At 50.5% G+C, this 13,837-nt stretch overlaps 5 protein-coding genes across 5 annotated transcripts; 4 read left to right on the forward strand and 1 right to left on the reverse strand.

Moving 5' to 3' along the window:
• The first annotated feature begins 23 nt into the window (after nucleotides 1–23).
• Nucleotides 24–3,657, forward strand: LOC136185076 (cilia- and flagella-associated protein 58-like). Its single transcript, XM_065972127.1, has 17 exons — nucleotides 24–66; nucleotides 117–188; nucleotides 242–457; nucleotides 515–736; nucleotides 794–877; nucleotides 929–1,123; nucleotides 1,180–1,317; nucleotides 1,379–1,538; nucleotides 1,597–1,679; nucleotides 1,735–1,827; nucleotides 1,887–2,541; nucleotides 2,602–2,719; nucleotides 2,774–2,885; nucleotides 2,947–3,024; nucleotides 3,075–3,221; nucleotides 3,278–3,411; nucleotides 3,483–3,657. The coding sequence occupies exons 1-17, from the start codon at nucleotides 61–63 to the stop codon at nucleotides 3,622–3,624; spliced, it is 2,655 nt and encodes an 884-aa protein (XP_065828199.1). The 5' UTR covers nucleotides 24–60; the 3' UTR covers nucleotides 3,625–3,657.
• Nucleotides 3,568–5,720, reverse strand: LOC136185096 (restin homolog). The gene is made up of 9 exons (XM_065972163.1): nucleotides 5,586–5,720; nucleotides 5,132–5,308; nucleotides 4,896–5,075; nucleotides 4,639–4,836; nucleotides 4,247–4,585; nucleotides 4,071–4,196; nucleotides 3,958–4,017; nucleotides 3,863–3,907; nucleotides 3,568–3,811 (listed from the first exon to the last, which is right to left on the reverse strand). Exons 2-9 carry the CDS (start codon nucleotides 5,291–5,293, stop codon nucleotides 3,683–3,685), a joined length of 1,239 nt encoding a protein of 412 aa, XP_065828235.1. The 5' UTR covers nucleotides 5,294–5,308; nucleotides 5,586–5,720; the 3' UTR covers nucleotides 3,568–3,682.
• On the forward strand, nucleotides 5,443–8,512 carry LOC136185078 (prestin-like). Its single transcript, XM_065972130.1, has one exon. It carries the CDS (start codon nucleotides 6,108–6,110, stop codon nucleotides 8,379–8,381), a length of 2,274 nt encoding a protein of 757 aa, XP_065828202.1. The 5' UTR covers nucleotides 5,443–6,107; the 3' UTR covers nucleotides 8,382–8,512.
• Nucleotides 8,513–8,548: 36 nt separating this feature from the next.
• LOC136185081 (clathrin interactor 1-like) lies at nucleotides 8,549–11,008 on the forward strand. Its single transcript, XM_065972133.1, has 9 exons — nucleotides 8,549–8,708; nucleotides 8,764–8,965; nucleotides 9,023–9,161; nucleotides 9,217–9,348; nucleotides 9,406–9,601; nucleotides 9,651–9,862; nucleotides 9,911–10,188; nucleotides 10,248–10,307; nucleotides 10,359–11,008. The coding sequence occupies exons 1-9, from the start codon at nucleotides 8,566–8,568 to the stop codon at nucleotides 10,857–10,859; spliced, it is 1,863 nt and encodes a 620-aa protein (XP_065828205.1). The 5' UTR covers nucleotides 8,549–8,565; the 3' UTR covers nucleotides 10,860–11,008.
• A 50-nt stretch (nucleotides 11,009–11,058) lies between these two features.
• LOC136185077 (major vault protein-like) lies at nucleotides 11,059–13,794 on the forward strand. Its single transcript, XM_065972128.1, has one exon. The coding sequence runs from the start codon at nucleotides 11,074–11,076 to the stop codon at nucleotides 13,636–13,638; it is 2,565 nt and encodes an 854-aa protein (XP_065828200.1). The 5' UTR covers nucleotides 11,059–11,073; the 3' UTR covers nucleotides 13,639–13,794.
• Nucleotides 13,795–13,837: the final 43 nt, after the last annotated feature.

Raw genomic sequence — 13,837 nt, forward strand, 5'->3', positions numbered from 1 at the left:
TCATAGAAACGCCGTCGTTAGGGAAACGCTACGGGACCCCGACTGCACAAAGAAACAAAGATGGCAGTTAGTCTCTCTCTCTAGCGCTCCACGATGGCTCCAAACTGTGTTTCTAGGCGCAAGAAAGCAAAGACAAGCCGGCAATCGACGACACGCTATTCGAAAATATCGAAAAAGACTTCCAAGATGTCGGTTTTTCGCGTCGTTTCGTCCCCGCTCGTTTTTCACGTTCGAAACTAAGGTCCTATCGAATCTTATGGGCGACAAGAGCTTCGAAAAGTTTCGCGTCGAGTACGAGAAGCTTCATCGGGCGCTGAAGAAGTCGCACGACAGCGAAAAACGTCTCATGCAACGATGTCGCGAGCTCAACGCCGAAATCGTCGCCAACGCGTCCAAAGTGAGCCAGGCGCTCAAGATATCGCAGGAAGATCAGAACACGATAACGCAATTGAAAAAAGTACGAAAAGGCGGGCGCGAATTGAAATGGAAAATTTGATTTTTTTTCCCAATAAAGGAAATCGATAAAGCTTGGAAAATGGTCGAGGCGTCGCACGACAAGGAGCAGCGCGCTCGCGAGACGATTCAGCATTTGAAGCAGGAGATACAGAATTTGACGCGACTCGTTGAACAGGGTGCCGGTTTGACGATGGGACAAGAACACAGCGTTCAGGAGCTGCTCAGACTCAAAGACGAATTGACGCAGGATAGAGATGAAAAGTTGGCCGAAGTTGTTCAGGTACCAGTATCACACTATGAGACCACCACTCATATTACATCGCATTTATTTCTATAGTTGAGACAGCAGCTTGGTGAAGTGACCGACAGGCAGAAATTCTTAGAGCAGGAGCGCGAAGACACTGAACTGAAAACGGCAGAGGTGGGGATTTTTTATAACCAGGGGTAGCTAAGCTTAGCTGTCATTCTGCAGCTGAAAGAGGAGATACAGAGGAGGCAGCACGAAGCGCAGAGGGAAATACGAAAGAAGGACAAGTTGGAACGCGAGCTCAAAGTGGCCAAAGTGGATCTCGATTCGAGAACCGGTGAAGTTAAAGCAAAGCAGTCGCAAGTCCAAAAGCTTCAAGATGACGTGACGAGACTGGAAATGGAATTGAAGGAATCAAAGGTAAGAAAAGAAGCGGTAAGGATACGTCATTCACAACAAACGCATTTCTTTGGCAGACTTTAAACGAAAGAGCTCAAAAGGACAACGATTCTCTGCATCAAAAATTAGCTCGAGTCCAGCAAGATTACGAACAGCAGCTACTCAATGCTGACTCTCTGGCTGGGGAAAACGCCCAGCGATTGGCTGAGCTCAAGGCAATGCAGCAACTTCTATTTTTAGTTGTATTTATTATTATTATTATTATTATTATTTTAGGCGAAGGAAGACGAAGTGTCTTCGATGAGACAGGAGACGAGTCGCGTTACAAGACAGAAAGAATCGTTGCAGAGAAACCTGAGACGAATCGACGAGCAAAAGATGGACGTTGAAAGAGATCGAGACAATTTGAAGGGCGTCATTCAAGCTCTCGAAAGAGGTAGATAACCATCCGACTCAACGCCTCTTGAAAAAAATCCACCAATTGGCGAATTTAGAACTGGAGCAAGCGAAGAAGCAAGCGGAAATGGACCACAAGTCCTTCGACGATCTAATGAGAGAGAGAGACATATTGACTAAGGTAGCCGTTTTAGAGTGTACAATTGCAATGACGGCAACAGCAAAAGTCGATTTAGAATTTGAAAAAAGCGGAAGGCGCCACGGAGAAAGCGTCCAACATGGTGAAGCTTCACGAACAGGCTCGAAAGAATCTCGAACAGGAGATACAGGTAGAAAAAAAATAAACGTAAGTTCTTTAGCCTCGGCTTCTAGAGTCGATTTCTTTTAGAACTACAAAGACGAGGCGGCGAAGCAACGCAAACTGATACATCATCTGGAAAAGGAGCGCGATCGCTACATCAACGAAGCGAGCGACATGACGCAGAAGTGCCTGAAGAGCACGGAAGAGGTGAAGATGCGCGAAATGCGCATATTCGACTTCAAGAAAAAGATCGCCGAATCGGAGACGAAGTTGAAGCAGCAGCAGAACCTGTACGAAGCGGTGCGAAGCGATCGAAATCTCTACAGCAAGAATCTGATCGAGGCGCAAGACGAAATAGCCGAAATGAAGCGAAAGTTGAAGATAATGAATCATCAGATCGATCAGCTGAAGGAGGAGATAACGGCGAAGGAGGCGGCGCTCGTGAAAGAGCACATGGAGCATCAGCGCGTCGAGAAGGAGAAGGAATCGTTGAAGCAGGATCTGATGAAGATGAAGTTGGAGAAGGATCGAACGAAGCAGTACATGGAGAGCCAGCAGGCGGAGGAGCGAAAACTCTTGAAGATCATCGCCGAAGCGGATTCGGAGAAGTTGCGACAGAAGAAGGAGCTCGATCAGGTGATCAACGAGAGGGACATATTGGGGACGCAGTTGATTCGACGAAACGACGAGCTGGCGTTGCTCTATGAGAAGATTAAGATTCAGCAGTCGACTTTGAACAAAGGTAGGATATATCGATTATTGAACCGGAGGCGCGAGTGAGAACTCTTCCTTATTTTCCAAGGTGAAATACAGTATCGTCAGCGATTAGAAGATATACGCATATTGAAGCTTGAGATTAAGAAGCTTCGGAGAGAGAAGGCCATGCTGAGTCGGAGTGTATCCAATGCTGACGAACTCAGGTCTGTTTACTCTCTGTGTCTTATTAATGGCTATTATTTGCCTTGTTTTCTCAGACGCGAACTCTATCACGCTCAGCGAGAGTTGCTGCGCGAACGAACGCGTTGCAAGGCGCTGGAAGAGGAGCTTGAGAGCCCGATGAACATTCACAGATGGAGAAAATTGGAGGTGCGCAAAAAGACATGACTCTGTGTTCATATATAGAAAATGAGCTTCGTACAATTCGCAGGGAAGTGATCCGAGCACTTTTGAAATGATACAGAAGGTGCAAACACTTCAGAAGCGCCTCATACAGAAGACGGAAGAGGCGAGACAGCGAAAATGAAACTCTTCACATCGTTATTTCTGATCGTACAGGTCGTCGAGAAAGAGTTGCTGATACAGGAGAAAGAAAAACTCTACGTGGAACTAAAGCAAATCCTATCGCGACAACCGGGCCCCGAAGTCGCCGAACAGTTGCAAGTGTATCAGCAGACTCTGAAAGAGAAAACTCGACAGATGAAGGTAAGAGGCGGAAGGGACTCGGTATCACTTTCAAGCGGGGACTTGGGGACTCGTAGAGCATGGCCTCCGAGCTGAATATGTACGAGGCACAGGTGACCGACCACAAGTACGAAATGGAGCGGCTCGCCAGGGAATTGCAAGACGTCAAGAAGAAGTACTTTCTCCAGAAACGGAAAGAGCAGCAAATACGGTAAGTGGCGCGGATGTGCATGGCAACCGCGTTTTCACACTAATTCCGCGCTTTTCTCTCGGGAACTGTAGAGAGAAAGAGCGAGCGCTCGGCCACGTCGCTGCGGCGACCGAGCCGCCCATGATCCACGCCCAACGGTCGGCCGACGCGCCGCGATTCACGGGTGGCGGCTTCAATCTAAAGCAGCCGGCGAGCAGCAAAGTCGTAGCTTAGGAACACAAAGAACTTGGTACTTATTCAATAAAAGTGGCAAGGGAGGTAAGATAGGTGTTTAGTGACTACTATCAGTCTTCCTTCTTTCATCGATTGTGACGTTACTTGGAAGTTCCACTTGAATCCGAGATGATTCAAGTGTTACGCCCTTTCCAGACTTTCCACGCGGTACCAAGCCTGCAGAGCCCTAGCAAGGAAAGTCATAGTTGGCGCTTCTTTGAACGATAATTCTAGCTACCTTTACGTAGATACCACCTGTTGATTTCTGAGCCCTCTTTCCCGTCTGCAAATAAGAGAATGTCATAGGATTCATTAGATATCGTCTCCTTCTACCGTTTCTCTCTGTTGCTTTGAACTGGGTGTCACGTCTTCTTGAAACATCAAGGAGTGAAGCTAGAAAAAAAAGAGAAAATGACGTACAGTCAAAACGAGCATTCCAACTGTACCCCTCGCCGAAGATGAGACAACTGGGACTCGTAGCTTCGATTCTGTCTCTGAAGCGCCTCAACTTCAGACAGCGCCGATCGCAATTCAACGTCCGCCTGCCGTCTTGCAGCAACAGCATCTCTCATCTACAATAAAGTCAACTTAGGTACTGACACCGATATAAGAGCTCTCCTACTCTCTGCTTGAGTCTTTCAATGTTTTCAGTATTGGTACGCTCCTCTTGCTCATGTCTGTCCAAGACGGAGTTGAGCTGGTGCCGTGAGCCCTCCAATTCCAGCTTCACGTTGGCGAGTTGAGCCCGAAGAGCTTGGACTTCTCTTCTGGCCTCGTCTCGTTCGCGCTCCACCATGCTCGCCTTTGCCTCAGCGGCAATGATAGCGCGTCTGACGTCGTCAGAAGTATGTTGGCTTTCTTCTATTTGGCCTAGTTGAGCTTTGAGTTCATCAATTTTTGAATTCTTTGTTGCTTCCATTTTCTTGTAATCCTCCTTCCACTTCTTGTTTACGTCAATGACCTAAGGTACCTTAGATTGATCTTTTTTTGTAGTCTATTTCTATAGCTACAAACCGTTCTCAAATGTTCTTGAAGTCGCGAGATTTCCTCTTGTAGAAATTTGACGTCATCTGACTTGATGGCTGCAGGGGGAGCACGTTGCATTGGAGTTGAATGCAAAGGTCTTGAAATGACGGACGACTGAAGAGTTGAATAGACAGAGGACTCGAGTGACGTTGACAGGTAGGAAGAATCAGCCATAGAAAGTTGGTCCTTGGAGAAAAATAAAGAACGTAATACAGATAACGAGGATGTGACAAATTGCTTATTACCATAGAAGAAAGAAGGCTTTCACACGCATTTTCTTGGAGAATAGCTCGGAGTTTGTCATCAGGAATTCCCAACTTGGCAATAATCATCTTGGTTTCCTGCAATTCTTTTGACAGAGAAGCGCAGGTAAGTTCTTTTGCCTCTAATTTCTCCTCCAATCGTTTGATTTCATCATTTTTCTCCTTTGAAAAGCAATCTCTTGAGTCACGTAGAAAGATCCTCACCAAATCAATTTCACCTCAATGCACAGTCGAATTTCATCGTTAATCGTAGCAACAAACTCTTTAACTCGTTCCACAGAAGGCACGAGCTGCTCCAGAGCTTTGACTCTACCCAAGACGTCACCACGTCCAGTTCCGGGTGAAGAAATTTGCACAGAACTGGTCGGTGTATCGGTCATCTCCAGCAGGTAAAACTAAAAGTCAATGCAGAGGACTTCGGGTACAAATGACGCATGATGATCTAAGGTGTACGCCCCCACAAATTTCCCGAGGGACATGCCCCTTTAGTAACAGTACCCTTACGTAGTCGCGCTACGGTACTCGCGTACAGTGGACGAGTCGATTCACAGCAGAACGTGCGCCTGTCATTAGTTAACGTTTTTAGGTCGATGCTTTAGTTTCGTGCGAGCGCGTGCGTTAATTCTTCGCTCCTGTACGCGTAAGTGTACGCGTAGGGTCACTCTACTCTACCTTCGCAAGTCTTCAACATGTGCTCAATCTTGGAGCGGCGATTGATTTCAGGCTTTGACAAGCGAAGACCTGCTCAGACTCGCCTCCGAAAATGGCGATGAGCAACTGGCACGGGGACTTCCCATTGTGTCATTTTTACTCTGATTGGCTACTCCTCACATTATGGGCAGAACAGCGGCAAAGCGAAGTAGGAAAAGATCCGGTATAGCGCGGAAGTTTTATCATTTCAGAGAAGTTCTCTTTAATTAATTAAAGAACTTCTCCTCTGATTTATCTGCTATGATAATATCAAGTTTGTTTTTCTTTACGACAGTGCGACTAAGCCGACAGGAATATTCCCAACGCTAGCATGGCTTTCTTTGATTTTTCCCCAACGAAATTTCTATTCGTTGGGACGAATTGTAGCGCACGATGCTCTCACGTGAGTCAAAAATTCACGTGGTGAACATCCGCCTTTCGCGCGTATGAGGCTGTATGACGTCGTCACGCGAAGTCACGACTCAACGATCGTCGTAGAAGCAAATGGAACTGAGACACATGCCCTCGCATCCGTCGGGCGGCCCCCGAACGATCATAGACCGTCCAACCTACAACGAAGACCAATTCCACAGCGGATTTCGACCAGCGCCGACACCGACACCCAAAACTCTGATTCAACGCCTCAAATGCGCTCGTCCGAGTCGCGCCAGTTTGACTCGCTTTCTCCTAGCCCACTTCCCCATCGTCACAACCCTAATGAATTACAAAATCAGCTGGAAAGACAAAATAATCGGCGATCTCGCCGGCGGCCTAACAACAGGCATCATGACAATACCTCAGGGTCTCGCTTACGCATCTCTAGCTAACGTCAATTCAGTCTACGGACTCTATACGGGAATATTTCCAGTTATCATCTACGTTCTCCTAGGCACATCGCAACACTTGTCTATGGGTGTCTTCGCCGTTGTGACGATCATGATCGGCGATGCTGTCCTAGCACAACTCCATGGAGCCAAATCTATTATTGCAAATGAGACTGCAGCTAATACATGTAATGGAACCATCCTTACAGTTACTAATCTCACCAATAATGGAGCTATCCTCAATGGGACGATATCTGATGAAATTCCACTTCAGAAGGAGGATATTGCTATTGCTCTCACTTTGGTGGTGGGCGTCGTTCAAATACTTTTCTACGTATTTCGACTTGGTTTTGTAACGCGATTCATGTCCGATGCAATGGTGAGCGGTTTCACGACGGGCGCCGCCTTTCACGTTGCCGCGTCGCAAATCCGTCACGTGTTCGGCTTGGAACTCAGCTATCGGAGCCCCTTCGTCGTACCCAAAACAATCTACGGCGTTTTCAAGAATATTGCCGATACGAACGCCGCCGCCTTTATTATTGCCGTCATCTCGATCGTCTTTCTTGTTATTGTGAAATACGTCAATCAGCGTTATCAGAAGAAACTTCGATTTCCCATACCCGGCGAACTCATCATCGTGATAATCGGAACTGGCGTCTCATACGGCGGAAAATTTGAAGAGAATTTCGACGTGAAAGTCGTCGCCGATTTGAGATCCGGCGTGCCGACTCCGCGCGCGCCGCGTTTTGACGTCATTGTGGACTTGCTTTCCACCTCGTATCCCTACGTGATTGCCGTCGTTTCGTTCGCCGTCAATATGTCCATAGCGAAATTGTTTGCAAAGAAGTTTCGTTATCAGATGAACAGCAACCAGGAACTACTCGCCTATGGAACGTCGAACATATTCGGCTCCTTTTTCAATTGTCTCGTTGCGAGCGGTTCGCTCTCGCGCTCGGCCGTCTACGCGTCGTGCGGCGGTCGAACGATAGTCGGAAGCTCGTTTTCGGCGCTTCTCATTCTCATCGTCGTTCTCGCTATCGCGCAGCTGTTCGCCGCCCTACCGAAGGCCGTGCTCGCCGCCGTCATTTTCGTCGGCCTTCGCGGTCTCTTCGTCCAATTTCGCGACGTAAAGCGTCTCTATCGACTCAGTCTCAGCGACATGTTCGTCTGGATTGTTACGTGGCTTGCGACTGCCGTCGTTTCCGTCGACATCGGTCTCGCCGTCGGGATCGGTTTCTCCCTACTCGTCATCATCTATCGAACGGCGTGGCCTCACCACACGCTTCTCGGTCGAATGTCCGATACGGATTTGTATCGCGAAGTGAGTCGCTATTACATGTGCGAAGAGGTCGACGGCATCAAGATATTTCGCTACGAGGCGTCGCTCTGTTTCGCCAACGCCGAGTCGTTCAAAGCGGCCCTACTCAAGTCGCTGGGATCCATCAATTTGGATGACCCCGATTCTGCATTGGGGGAGAGCGTACAGACGACGCGTTCGAACGCCGTCAACGACGACGACGACGATTCTCCGCCCGAGTATAGACGCAATTTATCGGCAAGGGAATTAGCTCCTCAAAGGAAGTCTCCTATTCATACAGTTGTCGTCGATTGCACCGTTGTTACGTATTTGGACTCGCTTGGGGTTGGGCTGCTTATAGAGCTGACGAAGGATCTTGAGGAGGCCGGCTTGCAGATGCTCTTAGCCGGTTGCCGTTGGCGTGTAAGGCAGAGTCTCAAGCAAGGGCTCTATCTCGACAAAGTCGGGTCGGATCATCTTTTTGTCACGATTCATGATGCTGTAGTATTTGCTCAGACGGGGCTTAGACTGATGCGTAAGAGCGGCAGTGGTGAGGTGAGTTGTCAACCGGCTGACGAGGCTGGAGAAGGGTCTGGTGACAAGAGTTCCTCTATTTCTAGTACTCATAGCAATATTCTTTCCGAAACTTCTGTCTAGATTTTTTTGAATGTTCATGTTGTAGAAGAGAGTGGAGAAATAGGATTGAAAATTTTTTCCAGTGGCGCAACTAGACAGGAATAAGCGGGGTCAGACCGGAGCGGTAAATAAACACACAATTCAATATCTAACTAATTGTTTTTGAGCACCCCGGCGGTTTATAACGGCTTGTGTGTCTTGGCGCATGCGCAATCGATGTTTGCTAGACTTTGAGTACTACTCGGAATCCCGTCCTACTTTAGCGATCCTTCATTCTAGTTTCTTGCTCTATGATTTAAACTATAGTCGATTGACAATGTGGAAGGTTCGAGAGCTCGGCGACAAGATGTAAGCCGTTTTCGAAACGCGTCACGCCCGAACGTCTTATCTCCCCCGCACATAGCGCCAACGTAGTGATGAACTACACCGAAGTCGAAGCGAAGGTTCGCGAGGCAACGAACGACGAAACGTGGGGTCCCCACGGCACGCTCATGCAAGAAATCGCGAAATTCACGTTCACGTACGAACACTTTCCCGAAGTCATGGCAATGCTCTGGAAACGAATGCTCGAAAACAATCCCAAGCACTGGCGACGTTGCTACAAGGTACGAAATAGATCGTCGCTAGTTTTATCCAGGCCGAATGCCGGATCCTTCTCGAAGGCGCTTCTCCTATTGGCCTATTTGCTTCGAAACGGGAGCGAACGAGTCGTTTCGAGCGCACGCGATCATCTCTACGATATGCGACCTCTCGAAGACTTCCAGTATCGCGACGATCGCGGCAAGGATCAGGGAATCAACGGTAAAGGGAACTACACGGTTTCGTGCCACGCCCCTCATTCATCTCTTGCAAATAGTGCGTCAAAAGGCGAGGGAGGTCGTTGGACTGCTGCAGGACGACGAGAAAATACGCGAAGAGCGAAAGAAGGCGAAAAAGTCGAGGGATAAATATGTTGGCGTTTCATCTGACCAATTCCAAAGGGGTTACGGTAAATTTTTAAATTAATTGATAGATGATAAATAGTGTTATAAATCGTTACTTTTAGGCGATTACGGCGATGAGCCCAGGCGACGCGGACGGGATCGTTACGATGAATATGATGACGAATTGAGACGGGATTCGAGTGGGTGGAAAAGTTCGCGAGATCGTCGCAATCGCTACAATGACGACGATGACGACTACGATAGTGATTCCTACAGAGGTCGCCGGCAGCATAGAAAACCGTATAAAGATGAAGAATCGTATGTAGAGAAATGACAGTTCTTAGAGTTTTAAAGTTTTTTTCTTTAGTGGCGACGAGAATGATGCTGCTGCAACGCAGGAGGAGGAGGAGCCAAAGAAGCCAGTAGCAGCTCCAGCTCCCAGCGCAGCGCAGCCTCAGCCGCTGAAATTGGTTCAGCTAAGTGGAATCAAGCCGGCTGCTGAACCGGATGATCCCTTTGGGCAGTTCAGTGCCGGTAGAGCGGCTCAGCCCGCTGCACCTGCTCCCCCTGCAAGTTCGGGTAAACTTTACGATGGCTGGTGTTGATTAGTGATTGAGGTAAACTTAGGTGCTGGTGATTTTGCTGCTTTTCAGTCCGCTGCTCCGGTTCCTGCTCCTGCTCCAGCTCCAGCTGCTTCTTCCACTTTCAACGCTTTTGCTGACTTCCAGTCAGCTCCAGTTGCAGCGGCTCCCGCTCCCGTCCCAGTGCAGCCAGTAGCATCTCAGCAACCATCATCCGGCTTTGCAGATTTTGCGGGATTTCAATCAGCTCCTCCTGCTCCTGCTGCTCCAGCACAACCACTATCAGCCATTCAGATAATGCAACAGCAGCCACTTCTAATGGAGGCAAGGAAATCTTACTTTAGTTGGTTTTTTTGTCATTGCGCTATGTAATCGTTTTTTAGCCTGCTACTAGTCCGCCACCCCAGAAGCAAGCTGAGCCTTTACCTGCAATGTCAACAACGGTACGCCGGGACTAAGCATTGATTTTATGTGTATGCATCTCTTTCTTTTAGCCGTCGCATTCCTCCAAATCGACGTTGTGGAGCGGTGCTAGCGTTGATATTAGCCTTGATAGTTTGAGCCCGAATGCAGCGAAAGGCAAAACCCAGTCGTCTCAGCCGAGCATGAATCAACTTGCTCAGCAATCGCAACCGCCGGCTCAGACAACCGTAACGGGCATGATGTCAGGAATGTCGTTGGGAGGTGCAGGGATGTCGCCGCAACAGACCCCACCGCAGAGAATGGGAATGGGCATGGGTATGCCGATGATGGGAATGGGAGCGTCGCCTCAGATGATGGCGCCCGGAATGGCTGGCTATCGGCAGCCAATGGGAATGGGCATGGGAATGGGCATGGGAATGGGCATGGGAATGGGAATGGGAATGCAGGGCGGAGGAATGATGGGAGGCATGCCAGCTGGTGCCGGTGCCGGTATGATGTATCAGCAAGGGCGAATGGGCGCGCCGCAGACTTATCCCGGCGGCATGGGAGGCTATGGAGGCGGCTTTCAATGATTTTTTTTTCGATGTAGTGTATTATTCTTTGTCGAGCAAGTTGTGTACATGCTGACCCTTCCCCAAGCCCTTTTTGTTAGGCAGCCCCTTATCTTTTTTTCCTATGTCATGAATTAGCGTAGAAGGACGAAAAAGACCTGAAAACGAAATCGTGTCAATCTGCTTACGGCATTTTGCGATATCAATTTGTCACGTGCTACTGCAGGGGCGGAACATGGCATCGGTGATCGGTCTAAAACCGCTCGAGTACGTTCACATATTGGACGTTAACACGAGCGTCTCGTATGTGGAAACTGGCCCTCAAACAATATCTCTGCAAGACAACGAACGACTGACGGCGGGCCCCCATCCGTTCGTCGTCGTGCCCCCGGGTCGTTTCTGCATCGTTGAAGATCCCATCGATGCTACGACGTACGAAAAAGGAAAGCAGCCGCGCGTGCGCTTCGGCTCGCTCGACGTGCGCTTCCACGGCGAGCCTTTCTTTCTCTATCCGGGAGAACGACTTCAAGGAGCACCCAATTTAGCCAATTACAAGCCGGCACTCAAACCGCTTCCAGTCATAAAACCGAACCACGGCCTCCGCCTCCGCGCTCGACACGATCACGTCGACGAAAACGGAACGAAACACGTTGCAGGCGAAGAATGGCACCTGGAGGGTCCCCTCACCTACAAACCGACTCCGGACGCGGAAATCGTCGACACGATTTCTCCCGCCATCGTCGGCCCAAATCAAGCGCTTCGCTTTCGCGCGCGCGAGCGTTTCGTCGATCGCACGGGCGCCGAACGCGTCACAGGCGAAGAGTGGCTCGTTCGCGAAGCGGGCGCCTACGTGCCGCACGTCAGCGAAGAAGTCGTCGGCGTCGAGTCGGCGCACACGCTCACGCGCGATCGGGCGCTGCACGTGCGCGCGCGCGTTACGATCGACGGCGACTCGGCTCTCGGAAGCGCGCGCAAAACCGGCGAGGAGTGGCCTGTCACGTGCGAAAACGTATCCACCTTTATACCGGACGTGACGGAGGAAGTCGTCAAAGTCGTCAACAAAACGATTCTGACGAATATTCAATATTGCGTTGTCGTCAATCCGGTTATCGACGGGAAAAATCGTCTCAGTCAACGACAGCTGCGTCGAGGTCCCGCCGAGTTTTTCCTATCGCCCGGGGAACACCTGGAACGCGGCATTCAGTCGGCGTTCATACTCGCCGTCGACGAGGCGCTCGTTCTCCGCGCAACGGAGGCGTTCGTCGACGACGAAACGCATCGCGCGCCCGGCGATCGATGGATGATCGAAGGTCCGACGTCGTACGTGCCGCCGACTCAAGTCGTCGTCGAGCGTCAATCGAAAGCGATACCGCTGGGCGAGAACGAAGGCGTTTACGTGCAAGACACGCAGACGGGTGCAGTGATCGCCGTCATGGGACCCCAGTCCTATCTACTCAAAGAACACGAGCAGCTCTTTGAGAAAAAACTACCGGACGACGTCGAGGAGATGCTGCGACGCGGCGGCGCCATCGGCGACGACGACATTCGCAAGGTCGCTTATTTCGAATCGTCGATCGATCCGAGTCTCGTTCGATCCGGTGCGCGCGACGCGACGCGCGTCGTTTCCTATCGTTGCCCGGGCAACGCAGCGGTGCAGGTATACGATTATCAGCGTCGCACGGCGCGCGTCGTTTTTGGCCCAGATATGGTCATATTGGGTCCCCACGAGGATTTCAATGTGTTGAGCTTGAGCGCTGGGAAGCCGAAGCGTGAGAATGCGCTTCGCTGTCTCGCGCTCATGCTCGGACCCGATTTCATCACCGACATCATCGTCGTGGAGACGGCGGATCACGCGCGTCTGCGCATCAAACTTGCGTTCAATAATTATTTTGACGTGAATTGCGACGACGTGGCGGACGCGGCGAAGATTTTCGCCGTGCCGGATTTCATTGGATTCGCCTGTCGCGACGTCGGGAGTCGCATTCGAAGTGCCGTCGCGCAGACGCCGTTCGACGAGTTCCATCGGCACTCGTCGCGGATTATACGAGCGTCCGTTTTCGGGCTCGACGCTCGGGGCAAAGTGAAGAACGAGTTGCGATTCGCCGCGAATAATCTCGTCGTGACGAACATCGACGTGCAGAGCATCGAGCCCGTCGATCGTCAGATGAGCGATAGTTTGAGCAAGAGCGTTCAAATGGCTATCGAGATTGCCACGCAGGCGATCGAGCGTCAGGCGTCGCAGGAGGCGCGGAGACGCGAGCAGGAAGCGCGCGGCGTCCTGGAGCGGGAGAAATTGAAGGGGGAAATGGACGCGGAACGCGCCCGCATGGAGCTCTATGAATTACAGGCGATCAGTGCGGCCGTGGAGTCGACCGGTCAAGCGCAGGCCGAAGCCCAAGCGCAGGCTGAACGGCTTCTCATCGAAGGCGAGAGTGCGATCGAGTCGACGAAGCTTTTCGCCGAGGCGCAGGATGTTGAACATTCGGCGCTTCTCGACGCGAAGAAGAGATCGAATGAGGGCGAGTTGGGTTACGTGCGCGCGACGAATGAGCTCGAGTTGGCGAAGGCGAAAGCGTTGGCTGGGATCGAGGTCGGGAAGTTTCGGTCAATGGTGAGCGCGTTGGGATCGGAGACGGTTGCGGCGATCGCCCGCGCTGGGCCCGAGTCGGACATGCGTTTGTTGAAGTCGCTGGGGCTGCAGTCAACGTTGCTGACGGATGGGAAGAGTCCTGTCAATCTGTTCAACGTCGCTGGGGGATTGGTTGGAGCCACGATGGCAACGTCAGGCGATGCCCAGTGATTTTTTATTTCTAGCTGCTGCTGAATAATCAATATGCGTTTAACGGCTGTGCGCTTCTTGTGTTTTTTATTCCCTGCCTCTTTTTTGCTAAATGCTGGTGAGCACGTGATATGCAAGCATGTGATATGCGAGGACACCGTCATTTGTTGTTTGTGACGTCGGACTTTATTGAGCACGTGACCCCAAGTTTCCCAACGCG

The sequence above is a fragment of the Oscarella lobularis genome, chromosome 3 (genome assembly GCF_947507565.1).
Source record: "Oscarella lobularis chromosome 3, ooOscLobu1.1, whole genome shotgun sequence".
Lineage (NCBI taxonomy): Eukaryota > Metazoa > Porifera > Homoscleromorpha > Homosclerophorida > Oscarellidae > Oscarella > Oscarella lobularis.

Bases quoted from the DNA above. Each gene is read 5' to 3' on its own strand.
- LOC136185076 (XM_065972127.1), top strand. The intron at 458-514 runs GTACGAAAAGGC...TTCCCAATAAAG, and splicing joins CGATAACGCAATTGAAAAAA to GAAATCGATAAAGCTTGGAA. The intron at 3,025-3,074 runs GCGAGACAGCGA...CTGATCGTACAG, and splicing joins TCATACAGAAGACGGAAGAG to GTCGTCGAGAAAGAGTTGCT.
- LOC136185096 (XM_065972163.1), bottom strand. From the start codon at position 5,293: ATGACCGATACACCGACCAGTTCTGTGCAAATTTCTTCACCCGGAACT. The intron at 4,586-4,638 runs GTTTGTAGCTAT...AAGGTACCTTAG, and splicing joins TTCAAGAACATTTGAGAACG to GTCATTGACGTAAACAAGAA. The intron at 3,908-3,957 runs GTAGAAGGAGAC...TCTTATTTGCAG, and splicing joins CAAAGCAACAGAGAGAAACG to ACGGGAAAGAGGGCTCAGAA.
- LOC136185078 (XM_065972130.1), top strand. From the start codon at position 6,108: ATGGAACTGAGACACATGCCCTCGCATCCGTCGGGCGGCCCCCGAACG.
- LOC136185081 (XM_065972133.1), top strand. From the start codon at position 8,566: ATGCGCAATCGATGTTTGCTAGACTTTGAGTACTACTCGGAATCCCGT. The intron at 10,189-10,247 runs GCAAGGAAATCT...ATCGTTTTTTAG, and splicing joins AGCAGCCACTTCTAATGGAG to CCTGCTACTAGTCCGCCACC. The intron at 10,308-10,358 runs GTACGCCGGGAC...TCTTTCTTTTAG, and splicing joins TACCTGCAATGTCAACAACG to CCGTCGCATTCCTCCAAATC.
- LOC136185077 (XM_065972128.1), top strand. From the start codon at position 11,074: ATGGCATCGGTGATCGGTCTAAAACCGCTCGAGTACGTTCACATATTG.